At 35.0% G+C, this 23,902-nt stretch overlaps 2 protein-coding genes across 2 annotated transcripts; both read left to right on the forward strand.

The window, feature by feature from the left end:
• Window positions 1-404: 404 nt before the first annotated feature.
• On the forward strand, window positions 405-1,346 carry LOC127550616 (olfactory receptor 2D2-like). The gene has a single exon (XM_051979711.1). The coding sequence runs from the start codon at window positions 420-422 to the stop codon at window positions 1,344-1,346; it is 927 nt and encodes a 308-aa protein (XP_051835671.1). The 5' UTR covers window positions 405-419.
• Window positions 1,347-21,010: 19,664 nt separating this feature from the next.
• On the forward strand, window positions 21,011-21,949 carry LOC127550618 (olfactory receptor 2D2-like). The gene has a single exon (XM_051979712.1). The coding sequence runs from the start codon at window positions 21,014-21,016 to the stop codon at window positions 21,947-21,949; it is 936 nt and encodes a 311-aa protein (XP_051835672.1). The 5' UTR covers window positions 21,011-21,013.
• Window positions 21,950-23,902: the final 1,953 nt, after the last annotated feature.

Genomic DNA, 23,902 nt, shown 5'->3' on the forward strand with positions numbered 1-23,902 from the left:
TAAACACAATAATAGGAAAGGAAGCTAAAGCAGATATTACCATGATAATTCTGCCTTGGTATTCCAGTGGATCCTACTCTGTTTCTTTTGTTTCTTTCCTGAAACTTTGTATTTGCAGATTCATGCCTGCTAATAAAACTCAGAAATTAATAAGAAATTAATAAAGTAAAGTCAACTACTGCACTATAAAATGTGTCAACATTGGCTTATAATATGAGGGAATATTTTCTAATTAGACCTTTCTCTGACTTTTCAAACAATGAAATGGTTTTCTTCTGTTAGAGAGCACTACTCATAAGTTGGTGGCTTGATGGAAGATTGGACCAGATGACATCTCAAGTCTCTTTCAATGATGCCAAAGTTACATTCCTATATCAAGTGTTTAGTGGCTCCTTTCAAAAGAAGCAGGAAGATATAATATGAACCAGAACAACTATACCTGGGTGACCGAATTTCTTCTTCTGGGTCTTTCTGATGACCCTCAGACAAGGCTGCTACTCATTATATTGTTCTTGGGGGTCTATTTAGGTACTGTGCTTGGGAGCTTACTCCTTATCTACCTGGTCATAACTGAATCCCAGCTCCATACACCCATGTACTTTTTTCTTTGTAATTTGTCTCTGGCTGACCTTTGGGCCTCTTCCAGCATTGTTCCCCAAGCCCTAGTCCATATGCTAACTAGAAAGAAGGTCATTTCTTTCATGGGATGTGCAGCTCAGATTTTTCTTTCCATCATTTCTGGAGCTACACAGTGTTCAGTGTTAGCTGTGATGTCTTATGATAGATACTTAGCAATCTGTAACCCCATGCATTACTCTCTTATCATGACAGGGAGAATATGTGGCCATTTGGCATTGGCATGCTGGTTTTCTGGCATTGTAATATCTTCAGTTGACACTATATTCACAGTCTGCCTCCCTTACCAAGGAGACAATAGAATTGATCATTTTTTTTGTGATGCCCCAGTACTCTTGACCCTGGCATCTGGAGATACACATAAAGCAGAGATAGCCATTTTCTCCATGGGTGTAGTGATTCTTCTTGCACCTGTGTCTCTGATTCTGGTGTCCTATGGTTCTATCATAGTGACTATTATCAGGATGAAGACATCCTCTGGAAGACTGAAAGCATTCTCCACCTGTGGATCCCATCTCCTTGTGGTCATTCTTTTTTATGGGACACTAATAATTTCCTACATGATACCCACATCCTCCAGGGAGCAGATCAAAGGAGTTGCTGTGTTCTATGGTGTCATAAACCCAATGCTTAATCCTATTATCTACAGCCTGAGGAATAAGGATGTGACAAGGGCATTGAGAAATACAATCAATAGGATAAAATCTTGATCCTTATGTTAAAAAATACTGTCTCCTGACAGAAAATGACCACTTCTCTATAAATGAAATTTTTTTTATTCCATATATGTATATATATGCATATATATGAAGATCAATGATGTAAAAGATCTAAAAAGTAAAGATTGGGGAATAAAAATCCAAAGAAAAATAGCCTATTTATTTGTATGCAATTTTATTAATTATTTAACCACACATATTTTCACCTCTCCCTCTGCCATCACTTATATAACCTTACTTTTCATCTGCACCTTAACCTGCAATTCCTTGACCCTCAGTTTTCTCCAAGATAATCACTGTTACACTTAAACATTTTCTCTTCTTCTACCCATTTAGACACCTTGTTCAATAAATTCAGTTCTACACTGGGTTTCTCTTTTGAATTGCTATCTCCCTTTATCAAATCACCAATTATGGTCAATAAAGTTTCAGCTTGGACCACTCACAACTTTTGTCTTCTTTTTGCCTTCATGTATGAGGCCTAAATGAAAGTAGAGAAAATCATGCAAGTGTTCTAAATCCACTACAAATTTATCTTCAATTGAATTTATCTACAATTAACTCTACAGCCCTTACTGCTGCCCAAAACTCCTACTAAACCTTCCTCATACACTCACTATAGTACTCTCCACAGCAGTTCTTCCAAAACTTTTCATCCTTCTTCAAATATCTCATGGTTTTCCCACTCACAACTTTCTTAGTTAAAAAACTTACCTCATATTTTACCAAAAGAAGAAAAAATGATTAAAAAAAAGATCATTTTTGCCTCTTGCCTGTCTTTTTTTGATCAAGTGCCTTCTTTTACATATTACCCTTATTTCTCACTATGAAGTAGCCTAGTTTCTTAATATGGAAACCTCTTTTATTTGTTCAAGTGATCCCATTTCATCCTGTCTCTTCCAAAAGATGTCCCCTTATTCCCATTCTTTCATTTATTTTAATGTATCCTACTCTCCTGGCTTATTTCTTTTTTTTTAATAATTTTTTATTGATAGAATGCATGCCAGGGTAATTTTTTTACAGCATTATCCCTTGCATTCATTTCTGTTCCGATTTTTCCCCTCCCTCCCTCCACCCCTTCCCCCAGATGGCAAGAGTCCTTTACATGTTGAATGGGTTGCAGTATATCCTAGATACAATATATGTGTGCAGAACCGAACAGTTTTCTTGTTGCACAGGGAGAATTGAATTCAGAAGGTATAAATAACCCGGGAGAAAAAACATAAATGCAAGCAGTTTATATTCATTTCCAGTGTTCTTTCTCTGGGTGTAGCTGCTTCTGTCCATCTTTGATCAATTAAGGCTCTCTTTATCAAAGAGGTCCACTTCCATCAGAATACATCCTCAAACAGTATCATTGTTGAGGTATCTAATGATCTCCTGGTTCTGCTCATTTCACTCAGCATCAGTTCATGCAAGTCTCGCCAGTCCTCTCTGTATTCATCCTGCTGGTCATTCCTTACAGAACAATAATATTCCATAACGTTCATATACCACAATTTACTCAACCATTCTCCGATTGATGGACATCCTTTCATTTTCCAGCTTCTAGCCACTACAAACAGGGCTGCCACAAACATTTTGGCACATACAGGTCCCTTTCCTTTCTTTAGTATCTCTTTGGGGTATAAGCCCATCTACTGGCTTATTTCTTATTGCTTTGAAACATGTCCATCTCTCCCCCATCCTGATAAACCCCAACTTAATTCTTTCATCCCTGTTACTGGTTATCCCATATCTCTTTTGCCCTGTGCTAAAGTCCTTGAAAATGGTATCTACAATAGGTACCTCCATTTTCTATTCTCTCACTCTCTTCTTAAACTCTTACAATCTGATTTAATTTGCATTTCTCCAATCAATAATGATTTAGAGCATTTTTCATATAATTATAAATGGCTTTAATTTCATCATCTGAAAATTGTCTGTTCATATCCTTTGATCATTTATTGATTGGGGAGTTACTTGTTTCTGTTGATTTTGTTTGTGGTAACCCTTTTTAATTTAATGTAATCAGTTGTTCATTTTGCCTTTCATAGTGTTCTCTAGTTCTCCTTTGGTCAAATTTTTTTTCTTTGCAGGGTGGAGCCAAGATGGTGGAAAATAGATACGACTTTCTGTGACTTCCTCTGATCTTCTCTCAAACCAACAGCAGATTAAGCCTCTAAACTGGTGTTGGAGTTAAAAAATCCACAAATATTAGGAGTACAATACATTCCCAGAAGATACCTTGGAGAACTTCAAAACAGATCTGTTTCAAACACACAGAGGGGACAGTCTGCACAGCCCAGATTGCAGCATGGTGAGCCCAAGCAAGGACCGGGGATGGGGAGTCAGAGTGTTGCAGCTTCCACACACCAGGGAATCTTCTGTGAGCCTCTTAGGCTACTTACTCTGTCCTGATTGCAAGCAGGTGGTTTGGTAGATTAGCTACAAAGGGCAAATTGTAAACTGAGCCCCATAAGAATGCCAGACCTACTCACCATTACCGAGCCCTGAACTTAATCATCAGAACTGCCTCAGGGCAAATTAAAACAAATGTTGCTCCTTTGAATTGAACAGACCTCAAGCCTCAAAAAAATGAATTAAAAACTGTAATGGGCTGAGGCTTGAGTTGATGCACTGAGGTCCCAAGCACATGAGGCTAAATAGTAATTGGATCATATTCTATTAATATATAAGCTTGGAGAAAGAATGCCCCCCTACACACACACTCTTTGTGCAAGTCCTGATGTGTTGTATAGGAAATGACGATTTTGGTGGGCGGAGGCAGGGGTGTGGAAAAGGAAGGGGAGGAGAGACTGCTTGCTTTTGCCATTGCGATGACCTTTCTGTTTGAAAAACCAAAAAGAACTCTCAAAATAAACAGCTTTTATGGAGAGAGAGAACAGACCTCAAATCCTGAGGTTCCTAAAGGCAAAGCAACTTCAGATGAAGCCCCAAAGGGAGACATGAGTTGGTCCCCATTTCACAAGGCTTTCATGGAAGATTGCATAAATGATCTTAAAAGAGAGAAGAAAAATGGAGAAATGGAGATATGAAATGAGATCATTGCAAGAAAGAATGGGAAAAAGCATATAATGCCCTACAAAAGAGATATGAAAAAGATACCAATTCACTGAAAAACAAAATTTGTGAAATGGGAAAAAAATGCAATGAACAAAAAATTCAATTGGCCAATTACAAAAGGAGCAACAAAATGTAACTGAATAAAATAATATGCTAAAAATTAGAATTGAACAAATGGAAGTGGATGACTAAATAAGACTTCAAGAATCAGTCAAACAAAGGCAAAAAAAAATGAAAAAATAGAAGAAAATATGAAATACCTCCTAGGAAAAATAACTGACCTTGAAAATAGATCTAGAGACAATCTAAGGATTATTGGTCTTCCTGGGAAAAAAAAATCCTAAACATTATCTTACAAGAAATCATAAAAGAAAACTGCCCTGATATTTTAGAATCAGAAGGTAAAATAGCCATTGAAAGAATACACCAATCATCTGAAAGAGACCCCAAAATTAAATCCCTAAGGAGTATCATGGCTACATTTCAGAACTATTGAACCAAGGAAAAGAGATTATATAAACATAACTATAAAACATTTTCCACACAAATAAAGTCAGACCTAATCAGTTGGAAAAATATCAAGTGCTCATGGTAAGCCAAGGGAATATATTAAAAATGACAATACTACCTAAATTAATCTACTTATTTAGTGCCATACCAATCAAACTCCCAATAAATTGTTTTACAAATCTAGAAAAAAATAGAAAATAAACTTCATTTTAAAGAACAAAAGCTCAAGAATTTCAAGAGAATTAATGAAAAAAATGCCAATGAAAGTGGCCTACCTGTACCAGATCTAAAACTATATTATAAAGCAGCAGTCATCAAAATTATTTGGTACTGGCTAAGAAATAGAGTAGTGGATCAGAAGAAAGGTTAGGGTCATGGGACAAAATAGGCAATAACTATAGCAATCTAATGTTTGACAAACCCAAAGACCCTAGCTTTTGGATTAAGAGCTCATTATTTGACAAAAACTGCTGGGAAAATTGGAAACTAGTATGGAAGAAATTAGGGCTTGACCCACACCTAACATCACATACCAAGATAAGATCTAAAAGGGTTCATGATTTAGACATAAAGAGTGAGGTGATAAATAAATTAGAGAAACATAGGTTAGTGCACCTTTCAGATCTGTGGAGAAGGAGGGAATTTGTGTCCAAAGAAGTGGAACTCATAATTAAACACCAGATAGGTAATTCTGATTATATTGTTAAATATTTTTGTACAAACAGAACTGATGCAGACAAGAGCAGAAGGGAAGCAATAAATTGGCAAATCATGAAAAAAGGCAAATGAAGATGGCCTAGCTGTACCAGATCTAAAAGTGTATTATAAAGTACTGGTCATCAAATCTATTTGATACTGGCTAAAATAGAGAGTAGTGGATCAGTGTAATAGACTAAGTTCATAGAACACAATTGTCAATGACTATAGTAATCTAGTATTTATTTGATTAAACCCAAGAATCCCACTTGCTGGGAGAAGAACTCACTATTTGACAAAAATTGCTGGGAAAATTGGAAATTAGCATGGCAGAAAATAGGCATTGATTCACACATAACAGCCTATACCAAGATAAGGTAGAAATGGTTCCATGGATTAAGAAGGATATTATAAACAAATTAGAAGAGCAAAGGACAGTCTACCTCTCAGATCAGTGGAGAAGGAAAAAAATTGTGGCCAAAGATGAACTACAGTACATTATATAATACAAAATGGATTTTTGATTATATTAAGTTAAAAGGTTTTTTATGAACAAAATCAATGCAGATGAGATTAGAAAGGAAACATAAAACTAGGACGAAATTTTTTACATCCAAAGGTTCTAATAAATATCTCATTTCTAAAATATATACAGAATTGACTCAAATTTATAATACAAGTCATAATCCAATTGATAAATGGTCAAAGCATATGAACAAACAATTTTCAGATGAAGAAATTTAAATTAATCATATGAAAAAATGCTCTAAATAATTATTGATCAGAGAAATAAAAATTAACAAAACTCTGAGGTATATCCCTCAAATTGGCTAAGATGACAGAAAAAGATAATGATGAATGTTGCATGGGATGTGGGAAAACTCAGACCTTAATACATTGTTGTCAAAGTTGTAAATTGATCCAACTATTCTGGAGAGCAATATGGAACTATGCCCAAAGGACTATCAAACTCTACATACTTTTTGATCCAGCAGTGTCTCTATTGGACCAGATCATAAAAAGAAAAGGACCTATGTATGCAAAAATGCATTCAAGTAATCCAATATATGCATCTAGAGATGTGAAGACTGACTGTGAATCACAACATAATATTTTAATTTTTTTGTTGTTGTTTGCTCTTTTTTCTTTCTCATTTTTCTCCTTTCTGATCTGATTTTTCTTATGCGGCATGATAATTGTGAAAACATGTATCGAAGAATTGCACATGTTTAACATATATTGGGTTACTTGCTGTACAGGAGAGGGAACTGAAGGAAGGAAGGGAGAAAAAAATTTTTTTTCATCTATCTGCTGGAATCATCCTGATCACTGAGTTTATCGGAGTCTTTCAGCTTTGTCTTTACAATGTTATTGCCATGTATAAATTATTCTTCTGGTTCTGATCACTTCATTATACATATCAATTTATAAGACTCTCCAGATTTCTTTGAAACCATTCCTTTTATTGCTTCTTGTGTGTTCTATTACATTCATATACTATAATTTGTACAGTCATTTTTCAATAAGAGGTGATTCTGAGCAATTCCAATAGTCCTGTGATGGAAAGAGCCGTCCACATCCAGAGAGAGGACAAAGGGGACCAAATATGGATCACAACATAGCACTTTCATCCCTTTTATTGTTGGTGCTTGCTTGTTTGTTTTTTCTTTCTCATTTTTCTACTTTTGATTGGACCTTTCTTATGCAGCTTGACAAATGTGGAAATATGTTTAAAAGAACAACACATGTTTAACCTACATTGGACCACCTGCAATCTAGGTAAGGGGGGAAGGTATGAAGGGAGGGAAAAAAAACCTGGAGCAAAAGATTCTGCAAGGATGAATACCGAAACTATCCCTACATATATTTTTGAAAAAAAGCTATTATAAAAAACATAATTTCTATAGCCAAATGATTGGCACTCCCTTAATTCTGAATTTGACACTACACAAAATATCATAAATATTTTTTAAACTATTAGTTCTTTTCTCCTGCCTCTTCTTTCTTTGAGGGATATAGGTTTAATAATGTTAGTGATGGGTAAAAGGGCATGCATGATTAGCAAACTTTTGGACATAATCCCAAGTTGTGTTCCAGAAATGCTGGTTCAGTCATAGTTCCCCCAACAATAAATTCATGTGCCTGTGATCCCAAATCCCTTCCAACTTTTTCTTTTCTGTCAACTCTTTCAATCATATTGGATTATAAATGACTTTCTCAAAAAACTTTTTCTAGGTAGAATATACAATACTCAATCTGAATCTGAATAAAGTCATTACTAGCAAGTATATCTATAGGTGTATAACTAAAATCTTAAAGTCATCTAGTCCAACATCTCCATTTTACAGAGGAAAAAACTAAGTTCAGAGAGTAATTGACTGCCCTACAATTTTACCTGAATTAAGCAGGTGATCTAAGATTGAAACATGGTTCCTTTGATTCTAAATTCAGTGCTCTGTTAGTTATGCTATATTTCCTCACCATGTTTAGAAATGTCATACTATATATATGTTGATTTTTTGTTTTACCAGTTATGCAAATACAGAATACCTGAAGCACCTATAATATTACATTCTTTTAACATGATGATTTCTTTTACCGACATTGATCATTATACCATTGAGGACTTAAAAGATGAAAGTGTAAGGGACAGGAATATAACATTTAAGTGTATTAATCAATTTTATCTCCATCTCTATGACACACCAAGTTACCTGAGAGCCTTAAGTGTTATAAGCCAAAAATAAATCCATGTCTTCCTGACTCCAAATTTAGCATTCTATTCATTACACTCTTTTGTCTTTTTCTGCTGGTAATTACTGATATAATTCTCATCTTTATTTTAATTGCTGAAACCATAACACAAAAAAAAAATCTATTTAAGGGCAGCAGAGTGGTACAGTGGATAGAGCAGCCCTGAAGTCAGGAGGACCCGAGTTCAAATCTGGTCTCAGACACTTAACACTTCCTAGCTGTGTGACCCTGGGCAAGTCATTTAACCCAAATTGCCTTAGCAAAAACAAAAACTATTTAAGATTGAGAGTTTATAGTCCGTTCATCAATGTTTATTGAATATGATTGGTACAAAACACTTTACTAGTGCAGAATTATAAACAAAATATTGAACATGGTTCCTGACCCTAAGGAACCTGTAGACAGTTGATTGGGAGGGGATTAACAATTGGGAGAGAGAGAACAAAGACATATAAAAAGTTTTACACATTTTATGAAGAGGAACAAATGAAATATGTATTTGCAACTAAATTAATTGCCTACATCTAATGCAATGAGTAAAATATTAGTTGCTAACACCCTAGCTTCATACATTGTCCTGTATATGTCTGCTTCTTCCCCAGATTTTAGAATCCCTGTTCTCTGATGGTATTATATTTCCTTTACTCTGCTCACATCAAAAAAGAACAATGTGTTTAAAATTCTAGAAAATTGCCTTAATCAACATTTATTTACAGTAAACTTAAAAGTAATTTTAAAATCAGTTCAAATCTATTTGAACCACTCAAAATTGATTTAACTTAATCACAAATTTTAAACCAGTTTAAATCAGTCAAAGCTAGTTTAAACAAAAAAAATCTTCTTTAAACAAGTTTAGATCTGTTTTAACTGGTTTAAATGGATTTTAACAAGTTTAAACTGATTTGAACTTTTTCTCCCTTTCATCTCCCCTACCACTCCCATCAAGTTACATTTAAGAAAAGATATATTTATGTATACATGTATAGATAATTGATATATACATAACATTCACACCTATACTCACTCCACTTGTACACACATCTGCCTTATCTTCGCTACATCTTTAATTAAATTATGCTCCCTAACTTGCCTTGCTGTTATTTAACTTTCCCCCACCCGAGGATCCCTTCCTTGTCTTTTTCCCTCACCCTTTGCTTTATCATCTACCTATCCCTCGCCCCTTATTTCTTTATAGATTTTGGAGGGTGCTATACCCCTCATTCTCTCTCTCTCTCTCTCTCTCTCTCTCTCTCTCTCTCTCTCTCTCTCTCTATATATATATATATATATATATATATATATATATATATATATATATATATATATATAAAATGTTACATATAGTGAGTCAGTTTTCAAAGCAATGAGCTCTTCTCCCCTCTCTAATGCCTTTGTGTCTATTCTTCCTCTGCATCTCATTTATATAACATGATTGTTATCTTTATCTTCACTCTGCCAGTTTTCCTTTTGAGCTACCCTATTGTTGATGTGAAACATACACTTATATAAAAAAAAATAATTTGTCCATATTTAAACAGTTTGTCCATGTTAAGTTTCTTAAAGGTGATCTTTCATATTGTTGTATGTGTTAAATTTTCTGTTCTGTTTGGGTTTGGTTGATAGAAGGTCCTGAAAATGTGCAAGTTCATTGAATGCCCATTTTTTCTCATTCAAGATTATAGATAATTTTGCTGGATATGACATTTTTGGCTACAGGCCTTGTTGTTTCATAGTTCCCTTTTATTATTCTGCCTCAGTTTCCCTAAATTGTTCTGCCTCAGTTTCCTCAATTGTTCTGCCTTAGTTCCTTGAATTGTTCTATCTCAATCCCCTTGGTTGCAACCTCTCTTTTCTGCTCATTAGAACTGAGATAATTAGGGCTTAGAAATCTGACATTCCAGAAGATAAGACTCCAGATGTTCTATCTCAGATACCTAATTGGCATTGTCTATATCTCTAAGTTTCAGACTTTTCTGCCTTTAGTCCTCCCAATCCGTAAGAATTTATGGTCCTCCTCCCAACCTGTCAGAACCAGAATGATGGTCCCTGCCTGGAAATTCCCACTCTCGGTGTTCTGAGTCCACCCCCTGCCTTTGTCTATCTACCCTGATCACTTAGAGCCTCACACATATTTATATTTCATGGGAAACTCACATTCGCTGCTGGATTTTTTGAGATGAAAATCTCAATCAGCCCAGAGATCAAAAATGGATTCTTTTGGTCCCAGTAAATCTCTCCCTCTCAGAAATCCAAATAAAATATTAAAAACTCTCTAATCTCTATCTTGCCTCAGTTTCTCGGACATTATAGCCTAATTCTTTTGATTGTCAGTAGATATGATTCCAAGACCTGTAGTCTTTTATTGTAGCTGCTGCTAAGCCTGATACAATTCTAATTGTAGCTCCAGCATATTTGAAATTTCTTTTTCTTGTTCAAAATTTTCTCTTTATCAGGGGGTTTCAAGATTTAGCAATATTCCTATGTATTTTCCACACAGGATCTCTTTGAGGTGGTGATCAATGAATTTTTGTCTATTTCCACTTCCCCTCCTGTCCTATCACTCCAGGATAATTTTTTCAATTATTTTCTGCATTATTGTGTCACAGTTCTCTTTTGGGCAGAACTTTCTAGTAGTTCAATTATTCTTATATTTTCTCTTTTTAATCTGCTCTCTAGATATGCTGTTTTTCTTATAAGATGCTTAACATTCTGTTCTATTTTCTCATTCTTATAATCTGTTTTGTTATTTCTTGATCTGTCATAGCTTCACTTGCTTCCCCTTGCCCAATTCTAATTTTCAAAATATTATTTTCATCTTTGAGACTCTATTCCTCTTTTTCTAGTTGGCTAACTTATTTTTATAAGCTTTTTGTTTTTCTTGGATGGTTTTAATTTTTTTTTTTTTTTTAGTGTTTTCTCAATGTCTCTCATTTGGTTCTGAATTCTTTTTTTGAATTCTTCTATAAATTCTCGCTGGGTAGGGAGCCATTTCATGTTACTGTTTGGGGTAGAAGCTTTTTATTATTTTTTTTATTAAAATGTCCTCTGAAGGACAGGTTTTCCCTGTTCCCATAATATGTTTCAATGGTGGGGTTCTTTCTTCTTTGCCAGTTCATTTTTTTTAACAAGAGATAATGAGTATAAGCACCTCTAATGTGGTGTGGGGGAATAGTGCCTCAAGCTTCCTTTCAGCTCTTCACTCTAAGAACTCCAAACCAAGAGCTCCACCCTCCTGCAAGTGCCCACAGATAGCAGTGTCCCTGCTTTCTGCTTCTGCAGTTACCAGGTGCTGATTTCTTTTTGCCCAGGGCTATGTCTCAGCAGCATAGTTGGGCCTGGCATTCCCAATCAGTCTGGGTTCTCTCAGTCTTCCCTGATGCAAACCTGGACTCCACAAACAGTCCAGAAGATGAAAGTCTCTGATTCCTGCTGAGGTTTCAGTCACACCTAGGTAGCCCAAGGGTCCAGGATTGATGTTTCTGCAGAGCTATCTCAGATGTGTTTGTACTTCAGACAGGTTAATTCCGGGGCCTTTCTTCACATCTTCTCAGTTTAGTGTATCAGGAAGATCCCAGTTCCGACCCAAGTCTTCTTGATTTTTCATTAGTGTATGTTTGCCCTGAGGCACAAATTTGTTCTATTTGTTGGAGAAATTGGAGAGCTTGAAGTTTACCAACCTACTCCACCATCTTCCCAGAATTTATTATATTTAAGGTAAATGGAAAAAGTACCATATAAAAATAACAAATGTATAGGTACAAAGAGTATGAAAGGTGAGAGTGATCCAAGACTGAGGCTTAGATGTCTCTTTTTTTCTCTTTTGTTAGCTAAGTGATACAGTGCATGGAACACTAGGTCTATAATCAAGATCTGAGTTCAAATCTAGCCTTAGATACTTATTGGCTGTGGAAAGTTACTTAAGCTACTTAAATATTAGTTTCCACATCTTCAAAATGAGAATAATAATAACACTTGTCTTCCCAGGGTTGTTGTGAGAATCAAACAAAATAAGAATTATTAATAAGAATTATTAACAAGAAACCATGCTGACTTAGTGATCATTTCTTTCATTCTGAAATGCTTCTACTTTGAAGACTCTATCTTAATTTCTTTTTTAAAAACCAAGATGATTGCTAATCTCTTCAGAAGCACTTTCCTCTTCCTCCATGATTTTTCAAAAGTTTTAAGATAACTGGTGCCACTAGAAAACTTGATAATATTTTTTTAAATATATAAAAAGTAGTTGATATTTTGTTGTTACAAAAAAATGGGAATAATGTGCCTAAAAAGATGCAAGGATGTGTCCTTTTAAACAACCTTTCCAGAACTAAAATCCCCCAAAAGAAAATAAATGTCCACAAGATGATAAGAAGTCTATGTTAGGTTAACATTTTCATAAATTAGCAGCAGAGAAGATTAATACACAAAATTCTCATTTGTCAACCCTATTCCCAGTGGGAATGCTTGAACTGCCACAATTAAAATAAGCAAACCCAAAACCTTGTGATCAATAAATTAATATGATAAACATGTTTTGCATGATTATATATGTATAATCTATAACAAAGTGTTTGCCTTCTTTTTTCCCCGGAGGAAATTGGGGCTAAGTGACTTGCCCAGGGTCACACAGCTAGGAAATATTACGTATCTGAGGCCAGATTTGAACTCAGGTCTTCCTGACTTCAGGGCCAGCACAAATTATAGTATTTGTCTTCTTATGGAGAGGTAAGAGGAGAAAGGGAAAGAGGGAACTTGGAATTTATAAATTATAAAAAAATGTAAAAAAGGAAATGTTTAAAACTGTATTTATGTGTAATTATCAACCATCCAGCTAGTAAATGTCTGAGAGAGTTCAGGTTGTTTTGACTCCAGCTTCAGCACTCATTTACTGTGTCGCATCAACCTGTCTCTGAGGTCCCAATTCTGAGGGCCTCTAATTCTAGCTCATTCTTTAAAATTTCCAACTATAACCAAATATAATCAAAGACAAAGACCATACATAATATTCCATCAATCAATATGATTTAAAGACTTTTGAATAACTTTTTCTTCTTAATTAAAAAACCTGAAATCTGGAATTGTAATTATGATTATGTTCTTATGAACTGATAAATAGATTTCTTATATCATATCCCCCAAAATAATAGCCTTCATATCTGGTCACATAGTCATCCACAGATGTACTTCTGTACATAGAGCTGGGGAATTTGAGGAAGGGAGAACTTGAACAAATACAGAATTTGAGAATGGAGATGTAGCCTTAAAGCTTATGAACTGAAATTTTGTCCTTGCTCTCACCTGAGTATCACTCTGAAAAGATACAGATAACTCAGATCTATCATAATGAGCAGAAATCCTCCAGAGCAAATTGAATGCTCCAGAGATATCTGATGATAACTCATTAAATTTGGACGATCCTCAAAAAACCAGCCCTTATTTCAAAGGCAAGTCTCTGAGACACCAAGCATACTTGTGGTGGGAAAGGTTGAGTTAAGATAATTTTCTACTTTGCCCCTTTTCCCTCAACTTCTCTTCCTACACTCTTCTTTACTGCTCTACAATAATTTGAAACAAGTTCTTGGCCTTCTTGACAAGATATCTACTCTTTTTAGTACCTTTTCAAACTTGGGACTATTTCTTCTGCTCTGTTCTATATTCTTCTTCATTTGGATTCTCATCACAGCATATGAGATTAAGTCCTGGTCTTTTCTGACTTTCAGGTGAGACAATAATGTTTAGGATAGAAAGGGGGTAATGCAGTAGATTGATCTAGGATGTAGTAAAGAAACATTACTAAGACTTTCTCTTTTTGTTTCAAAATCCCCTATCCATGAAGTTACGTATCCAAGGGTTTCCCACTTCATAGTGGAATTACCCAGATGATTTCAAGATGACACCAATGTCCCTCATTACTAGTATACACTCTTTTGGAATTGACATAGCACGAATATGGAATAATGATTTGTAGAAAAGAAAAAAGTATTCTTTGATGCAGTAACTATTTGGTTGATATTTACATCTTTCTATACTTGGGATAGGAAGAGCAATAGAGAGAGTGTTAAACTGGGAGCCAAGAAAAATTTAAAATTTTTAAAATTCAAGTCCTTCCACATATACTTATGTATGTTATGTAAACAGAGCAAGTCTCTTAACCTCTATTGGCTCAAGTTTCCTTATTTGTAAAAATAATAATAATAATGAATGGGTAGAGCATAATAATGCTACTTATTGTACTAAGTTCTAGTGAATCTCAAATAAGATACTAAGCACTTTGTATTTATATAAAGATATAAATGTTATCTAGATGAAAATGATAATGATGTTGTTGATGATGACAATGATGATGATGATTTTGTAATCAAATTTGTAATCAAAATATATCTGGGATGAAATTATAATTATCTTGACATTTTTCTAACTAAAGACCACTCTATATGATGAGGGTATAGTCCCCCACTTCTTAAACTGTAGTTTAAGACTTCTAATGGGATCTCATAACAGAATGTGTAAGTCACAAAATTATGATTTATTATTAGTAAATGTTTGATTTCCATACACATTTTATTTACCTCTTCACACAAGATTGCCTAAAAATTTCTCCATTGAAAAGGGATCACAAATGGTAAAAATTTAAAAAGCCCTGCTATAGCTTAACTCAAGAAAATACATATCTCCATCAAACCACCAATATGACGTTTCAGACATCAGAGCCCTGAAAAAGAGATAAAACACTGTATCTTTTTGTCACCAAACAATGGAGTGTATAATCTTATGTTAAGATAGTGCTTGCATTGTAATGGTACTTTCTAGAGTGGATGTTACCTGAATGGTCTCTAGGACTCACACCTCTCTGAAAAATCAATCCAAAAAATGTCATTAAGCCCCCACCACTCTGTGCCAGGTTACTTATCCCTAATATAGACAAGCATTCATTAAACACCTATTATTGACAATATTACATGCTTGAGATGCTATGATAAAAATTTTTTTAAAAGATCTACCTCATAGAAATATATATAATTTTGGAATGTTCCAGCTTAAATTTACATTTTGATAGAATTAACCATAGAAGAAGAACCAAATTAGCAACCATAATATGTGAGTGATATAAGTATTTTCCCAATAAGAAAACTTAGAATGTCATCTAAGTTACCATGAATTACCTAAGAGCTGCCAGGAACCGTAAAATTATATAATCACTGGCTCTAAGACTTTGAAGGAAGTTCATAGGTCCTCTTTTGAGTTTTTGCTTAATACTATATAAGATAGTAATGAACAACCGCAAAAGAGTATTTTACTTTACAATCCAATAGAATTAATGAAAAAATCGGAACAATATAACGAGATTTGTAATTATCAGAAACATTTGTACAGTGATTTAAAGCCATTTTAATATATCAAAACTTCTGAAAGTTTGTCCAATATTCTCTACAAAACCAGCAGAGCAATGCATATTTCTGACATTTTACATATATCTTTTCCTTTGATTATGTAAATTAAGTAGTCCATAAATCTAGTAAGCATTTTGATCCATTGGAACATTAGTCCTCCCAGTTAATAATAGGCAATTTTTGAATGTCTTCTAAGAAAAGCAGAATAACTGAGTGATATGGAGTTTTTATCAAGATAAGATAAATGTGATCAATGATAATATTTTAAGTTAAGGCTTTTTTGGTATCCATTTTAAAATGGATTTCTACAAGTTTGCATTCTGGGCTATTTTATTTGATTCACTTTTATGACTTAGCTAATGAGATAAAAGTGAAGGCTAAATAAGGGCATATGTTATTCATAATAAATATTGATTGGCTGACATTCTCCAAAGGAAGAAAAGAGCAAAAGTTTCTGACTACATCAGTAAACTTGTCTTTTATATTCTGTAACATATTCTTTAAGGAATAGTTTGGGAGCATTTGGAATACAATAATTGTTAAGAACTAAGTTAGTATCATCAAGAAGAGATGATGATGATTTGCTTTTTAAAAATGATATCAAATTGATAGCTCAGGCAAATTTTGCAAAAGAACACATTTCATCAAAGATCTGAGGTCTGTCATTAAATAGAGTATGTGGATTATATGACCATACAATTAGATTTGAAAATGCTTGAATGACTGAACCTAAAGTCAATTTGGAAAAGGGCCTTCATTGGATCTGTTCCAGATCTGTATCATGTAAAATTGTTACCAATGACTTGAAGACCTGGAAGGCATCCTAACACAATTTGCAGAAGGTAGAGCATAGAAAGGAAAGTTAACAGTTCAAATAGCAGAATCAAGATGAAAACTGTTTTGTCAGCCAAGAAAGATTCATCTGAACAAAATGCAATAACATAGGAAAAAATGTAAGCTTCCGAATCTGGGTTAAAAAATTCAACTTCTCTATTACAGGTAAGATTATAAACCTATTCATGTGAAAAACACATAGAAGCTTAAGAAACTCAAGTTTTAAGAAACTCAAAATGAGTCAAAGATATAGGATCTCAAAATTCTACTACTATTTTAGACTATATTAAAAATATATGTAATCAAGATTAGTCACCATGGATAACCACAGTGTACTCTAAACGTCTGATAATATATCTAGAATGTTATGTTCAGTCCCAGGTACTGAATTTTAGGAAGAACATTGACAATCTGGTGAACAGGAAATTCAAGATAGTTGAGGGGACTCTGTAGATCATGCTCTAAGAGAATCATAGGAGAGAACTATTGCTAAAGTAATCATAGCAATGAACTAATCTTGTTGCTACTTTTAACTGAAATATAGAGGACTTTTCTATACAATAAAAAATCTGCATTTATTTTCCAGTTGCTTTCATTTCTTTGTGCTTACTGCAGGCCTATAATAGGGGAAAGTACCAGTAGCTCATATTTTTTTAAAAATTGGTTTTGAGTATTCACCAAAGAACCACTAACTTAAGATGTATACTTCTATGTGATATTTATAGTAGATGTGTGCCCAGAACACACAATGATTTGTAGAAAAAAATAAAGAGAACTGTGCTTATTCTAACTATTTTTCCATACAGTAAGGGAGGATCATCTATCAATCAATAGGTTAAATTAGAATCAGATTTATAGAATATGTGGCGTATAGCAGCAATATTATGAAAGCTATAGTTATGTATGTAAACACACACACACACACACACACACACATATATATATATGAAAAGAAAGTTGGCTTAATGATTAAATAAGCAGATTCAGAAAGACCTGTTCCATGTCTAAAATGTTGGTCTCATGACCTTAGATGCTTCAGAATTGTCTATTTCCTCTGCTAATAGAGCAGTCCCTCGGGAACAGGAGTCCTTGTTTACTGGGACATGAGTTCCTAGTATGAGGGTCTCACAAATCTAATCTCAGTCTCAGTCAATTTATGGGATAAAGAATAGATTCTTAATCCTGCAGCACAGCCTAGTGCTGTCAGCTTTAAAATTGTGAATTACTAGTAAATTCAAGACAGTACCTCATATATTAGAACTGCCCACCATTAATCCAGACCTTGTTTCTTGAAGTCCAGTGACAAAGGAAGCAAACTGACTTGGAGGAGGATAGAAGTAACCTGGAGGAGCATCTCAGAGAAGCTCTTGGTGAAGCCTGTAGGAAAGATAAAGTTTCCTCTGGTATACAGCCCAGGGTGGGAACAACCCATATAGCTTTGGGTCAGAGATATGAGCTCTCAATTAAAAAGAGACTGCTGGGGGCTTTTAATGTTTTCCTCTGAGTGGAAGTCAAGTCTTATGGTAAGAAATAACAGACTAGTCTTTGATATTCCAGTGGCAGGTTTCTGGTTTAGTTGGTTCGTGGGTTTCTAAGGGACCTAAGGGTGGGGCCTCTCTTCTGTACCTCTGTTCCTGACCCTTTATCAGGTAAATGGAGTAATTTTGCCTTGCAGACCATCTGAGGAGTTTATCAAAGCCTTGTGGTAACTTATTTAAAGGATCAAAACATACTCTATTGTCTATAGAAACATGCATACCACAGATTGAATTGAAGGGAAGGAAAAGAAGTTCTGGGGAACACCATGTCTTTGGGTTTGGACATAATTCACAGCATTCTAGTATCAAAGGATGATATGAGTACACCTTTCACTAAACTAGAATCGTTTCAGATTATGTGGTGCAGAGAAGTTCATGATCTACACTGATGAAACAACATTTCCTCACTGGGAATCCTATACGCAAATTAAATCAGAGATATGGTTTTTCACAATGTGAAGAGAGAAATAGAGACAAAAACATAGAAAGCCAAATAACTTCACATGAAAATTATTACAAAAAGGATGTGTATATTCATGATTATGTGAAAAACATTTATTGATACAAAAGACAATTCAGTGGAAGAATTAGGTCATAGATCTTTTGAAAGAAAAAATGCTTAATTTTTTCTTAGCTATGCAAGGAAAATCTGTCTATTATCTAATTATATGATGTGTCTCTTCTTCTACGCAGCTTCCAAACCTTGAATTATATAGATAGTTAAAAAGGACACCACAAAAAAAGCATTAGCATTCATTATTAATGTCTCTTAAATAATAAACCTAAGGTCACAAAACTAATAAGTATACTTATGCCTCCTGAATCCAAATCAAGCACTCTTTTCCTTATATCACCTGGCATATTGTAATTTCAAAGAAATCATCATAAACTCCAACATTGATTTGCTGAAAGTCTCCCAAAAAGAAATCCCCATCATCATTATCACCAGTAATGTTTGATTATTTAGTGCCTGCCATGTGCCATGAATGTTATAAAGCACTAAAAATGCAAAGAAAGGTAAAAAATGGTCCCTGTTCTCCATTAACTCACATATAATGGGGGAGACCACATGTAAATAATAATAGACATACATAATGTCTATAAACGACATAATGAAAATGAAAGGTAATCATAAGAAGAGGTACCAACAGTGAAAGGGGAATCAGAAAAGGCATCTTTTAGAAGATGGGAGGAAAGAAGACAGGGAAACAAGAAAATTAAGGTGATGAAAAGAAGGGCTTGGGGTAAGGAGTAAAGCCAATAAAATCGCAAGATGGATTGTTCTGTTCATAGAGTAGCAAGAAGAGTAGTGTTGGAGCAGAGAATATCCAGAAGGGACAAAAGAGATAAAAAATAAAAGTAAAAAGAAGGTGTGAAGGGCATTAAGCACATAAAAGTAGTTTCTATTTGATCCAGGAGAGAATAGGGGTTTACTGCACTTCATTAAGGATAGGGGTGGAAGGAAGAAATAATTTGCTCAGATATGTCTTTAGGAAGATCATTTTGTCATCTGAGCAGAAGATGGAACTGAAAAGATCACAAAGAGAGAGAAGAGGACCAAGACAGATTCTTGTGGAAAACCCACAGTTAGTGGGCATGAAGTAGATGTTAGTGCTTAAAGATCCAAAAAATGAGATTGAGTATACAGGTAGAAGAACCAAGAAAGAACAATATCATGAAAACTTGAAGGAAAGTATGCAGGAGAAGAGGGAATTTGATTATGTCAAAGGGTATAGAGAGGTCAAGATGATAGGGAATAAGGGGAGAAATCATTAAATTTAGCAATTAAAAAATCACTGATAATTTCAGTAAGAGCAGCTCAGTTAACAATGAGGTTGGAACTCTTCAGAGAGTTTAGAAGAATGGATAGGAGGTACAGGTACCACGTGTTGATTGCTTTCTCAAGAAATTTAAGCTTTGTAACATCTCTTTTATATGACCTTTCCAGCCCTCTACCATGCTACTAGCGTGGGGTAACACCTTCTCATCTCATGAATGGACTATTATAATAGCCTTCTTGTTGGTCTCCCAATATTGTTTTTCCCCATTCCAGTCTCTCCTTCATTCAGCTATCAAAGTGGATTCTTAAACCCTGACCATGTCATTCCTCTTCTTTCTTCAATCAATTCCAGGAGCTCCCTGTTATTTCCAAGATCAAATATAAAAATCTTCTATTTTACATTTAAAAGCTCTTCATAGCTTTCTCCCTACTTTCTTTATAGTTTTCTTATACTTTTACTCCTCCTACCCTATTCTGTGATTAAGCTACACTAGCTTCTTTTGTTCTTGGCCAAAACAAAATACTCCAACTTCTGGGCATTTTCACTGTCTCTTATGCCTGGAATTATTTCCCTCCCTATCCCCACTTCCTGCTTCCCTGGCTTCTGTCAAGTCTCAAATAACATCCTGCCTTTCCCATGAAGCTTTTCCCAATCTTACTTAACCACAATGTCTTCCTTCTGACATTATCTCCAATTTATCATCTGCATATTTTGTTTGTGCCTAGTTATTGCCTCAATTATATTATGATGTATGAGAGAAAAATATTTTTGGCCTTTATTTGTAACTCCATTACTTAATACAGTACCTGCAATGTCATTTTCTCTCTATCATCCCAAGCCACCCATCACTTTATAAACACTCAGACATTAAATAATGCTTTCTAATGGTTTGCCCTGAGCAACAATGAAATGGTTTCTTTGCTTATATTGGAAGTGATCATTAGCAATTTGATCACAGCAGGTGTTCAGGATTAAGGTTGGAACAGATGACACTTCATGACCCTTTCAACACTAAAATTCTATTACTCCATAGGTTATATACCCATACCAAATATCTGTTGGGTCTTTCCCAAAGAAGTAAAAAGAATATGAGCCAGACCAACCAGACGTGGGTGACAGAATTCCTCTTCCTGGGACTTTCCGATGACCCTCAGACTCAAGTATTACTCTTTGTACTGTTTCTAGGGGTCTACTTGGTTACTGCACTTGGAAATCTGCTCATTATCATCCTGGTTCTGACTGACTCACACCTCCAGATACCCATGTATTTTTTTCTGTGTAACTTGTCTCTTGCTGATTTCTGTTCCTCTACTAACATTGTTCCCCAAGCCCTAGTCCACATGCTCTCTAAAAGGCAGGTTATGTCCTTCACAAACTGTGCAGCCCAACTTTTTCTATATCTCTTTTTTGGTGCTACACAATGTGCACTGTTGGCTGTGATGTCCTATGATCGGTACTTGGCAATCTGTGACCCCATGCACTACTCTGTTATTATGACTTGGAAAGTATGTGGCCACTTCACCTTAGGGTGCTGGATCAGTGGTGTTCTAATATCCTTAGTGGACACTACATTCACACTATGCCTATCCTATCAAGGAGACAATAGGATTGATCATTTTTTTTGTGAGGCCCCAGTTCTCTTGGACTTGTCATCTGGAGATACGCACAGATCGCAGATGGTTATTTTCTTTGTGGGTGTGGTGATCCTTATTGCACCTGTATCCTTGATCCTAGTCTCCTACAGCTCTATTATAGTGACTGTCATCAAAATGAAGACAACTTCAGGGAGGCTCAAAGCTTTCTCCACCTGTAGCTCCCATCTTACTGTAGTTGTCCTATTTTATGGATCAGCAATCATGACCTACATGACACCCAGATCGTCCAAAGAGCAGGGAAAGCTGGTGTCTGTGTTTTATGCTGTGGTAAATCCCATGCTTAATCCTCTTATCTACAGCCTCCGGAACAAAGATGTAAAGAGGGCACTCAGGAATATAATCAACCAAGCACCAACCTGGAGATATTGATCCCCTTATTATAATTTCACTTATCAGCATATCTTGGTTTCAAAAATTGGTATATCAATCCCACCCTCTCTTGCCACACATACTTGCAAATAAAGGAAATGCATTTACCCCCATGGTGGGTGGTAGGGCATGCATTTCACTATTATTTCATAAAATGACATTAAAGTTTATATATTGTACTCGTGCAATATGTCTCTGTTGTGGAGAGTTGTAATGATGCCTTCTACCATTCTGGACAATTGCCTAAAACAATATCAATATAAGAACTTAGGGATGGGCCTTGTTGATATAGTCCCTGGATATTCTGCACTAGATTTTGGCATACAAAGCAATATGTAATAAAAAGATTCTTGGAAACCAGAAGAGGGAGAGAGAAACATTTGAAAATCCAGTGGAGACCTAAAAACAAAAACAAAATAGCCTAACCTGATCTTAGACAATCATTAATAGAAATCTGGTATTCAGAAGTAAAGTTACTGATTTTGTTCTTTATCTAGGTAAGATCATATATCAACAAGTTTGTTTTCTGTATTACATATGATGCCTAGGACTTATCAAATGCTTAATAAATTCCTGTTGACTTGTTGATTTAACATGTCCAAGGTTGAGTATGTCCAAAATAAGGGAACAAAAGTGTGAGAAGATAGGTACAAAAAAATGTTGTATTTTTTTTTAAATTTCTTGTTAGAAGATGTCTCAGACTTATTTAATTCAGCTTATTCCTATACATCCTTGGGTCTCATTCAAGCCAATACCTTTTAAAATAGCCTTTCCTAATTTTAGGCAGTTCTAATTAGAGCAAAGTTTCTTCATATATCTAGCCAGGACTGACTCTCATGTGTGCATGTTCTATGTATCTCCCTAACTCTTCTTGCTGGAGCCAAACAGAAGTCTATTATCTTTTTCATGAGAAAAGAATTCAAATATTTGCTATTGTTCAATGTATTCTTTTCTTGTGAGGCCATCAGGATTAAATGACTTGTCCAGAACCACAGTCAGCAAATGTCAATTATCTGAGCCTGGATTTGAACTGAAGTCTTCATAATTCCAGGCCTATGTTCAATTAATTCTTGAAGAAAACTAGTGATATCACTAAGATGATGTCTTAACTTGAGTGTGAATTGTATTTAAGTGAGACAGAATTGTGAAAAGTCAAAAGTCATAAGCCTCCTCAAGCATCAGCAGAGTCCTTTTGAAAGAATAAAGTCAAAAGCATTGGTGATAGTCCAACATGCAGTGGGTGACCTTGGCCTTTTAAAATTAAAGGATTTTCAAGTCTCAGTTTATCTGAGAAAATTTCCATTCAAAAACTAAGGCTAGGTAAAAATTGAGACAAAAGATGGCCCAGAGTACCACACCAAAGTATCAATAAATAGAGGAGAAGATCCTCAAAGCCTCTGGTCAGAACAGAAAATAAGATTTGAATTGGAGCCTCTTATTGGCCATTCAATGAAGTCCAGAGTGATTTGGGTTTAAAAGTATACTCAGCAATCTCCATTTGGATCACAATACTTTTTTTAATCTGTTTTTTCAGAGATATAGCAAAATAATAGATTGTTGTTTATCCTTCATTCTTAAAAAGGACCTTGACATCAGTGAAGTGAGATCATGCTGAGTAAGGGGAATTAGATTTAATTGAGGGAGGCAAGGTCACCAGCCTCACTTTCTCTTCCACGGCCATCTGGGTCCAGTGGCCAGATATAGATTAGGATTACTGGAGTTGTCCCTGAATGCAGTGACCTTGGACTTTTTAAGGTAGTCTTTAATAGGTCTCATTTTGACTAAGGCAAGGCCTAATTAGTAACTAAGGCCAGATAAATGAGAACTGTGTAGGATAAAGAATAATTCTACAAAGGCAAAGACAGATAATTAAGACACTATAGTAAAAGTTGATCTATTTTGTTGTTTTTCAGTCCTACCTTACTCCTTCTGACTCTGGTGTTTTCTTGGCAA

The sequence above is a fragment of the Antechinus flavipes genome, chromosome 2 (genome assembly GCF_016432865.1).
Source record: "Antechinus flavipes isolate AdamAnt ecotype Samford, QLD, Australia chromosome 2, AdamAnt_v2, whole genome shotgun sequence".
Taxonomy (NCBI): Eukaryota; Metazoa; Chordata; class Mammalia; order Dasyuromorphia; family Dasyuridae; genus Antechinus; species Antechinus flavipes.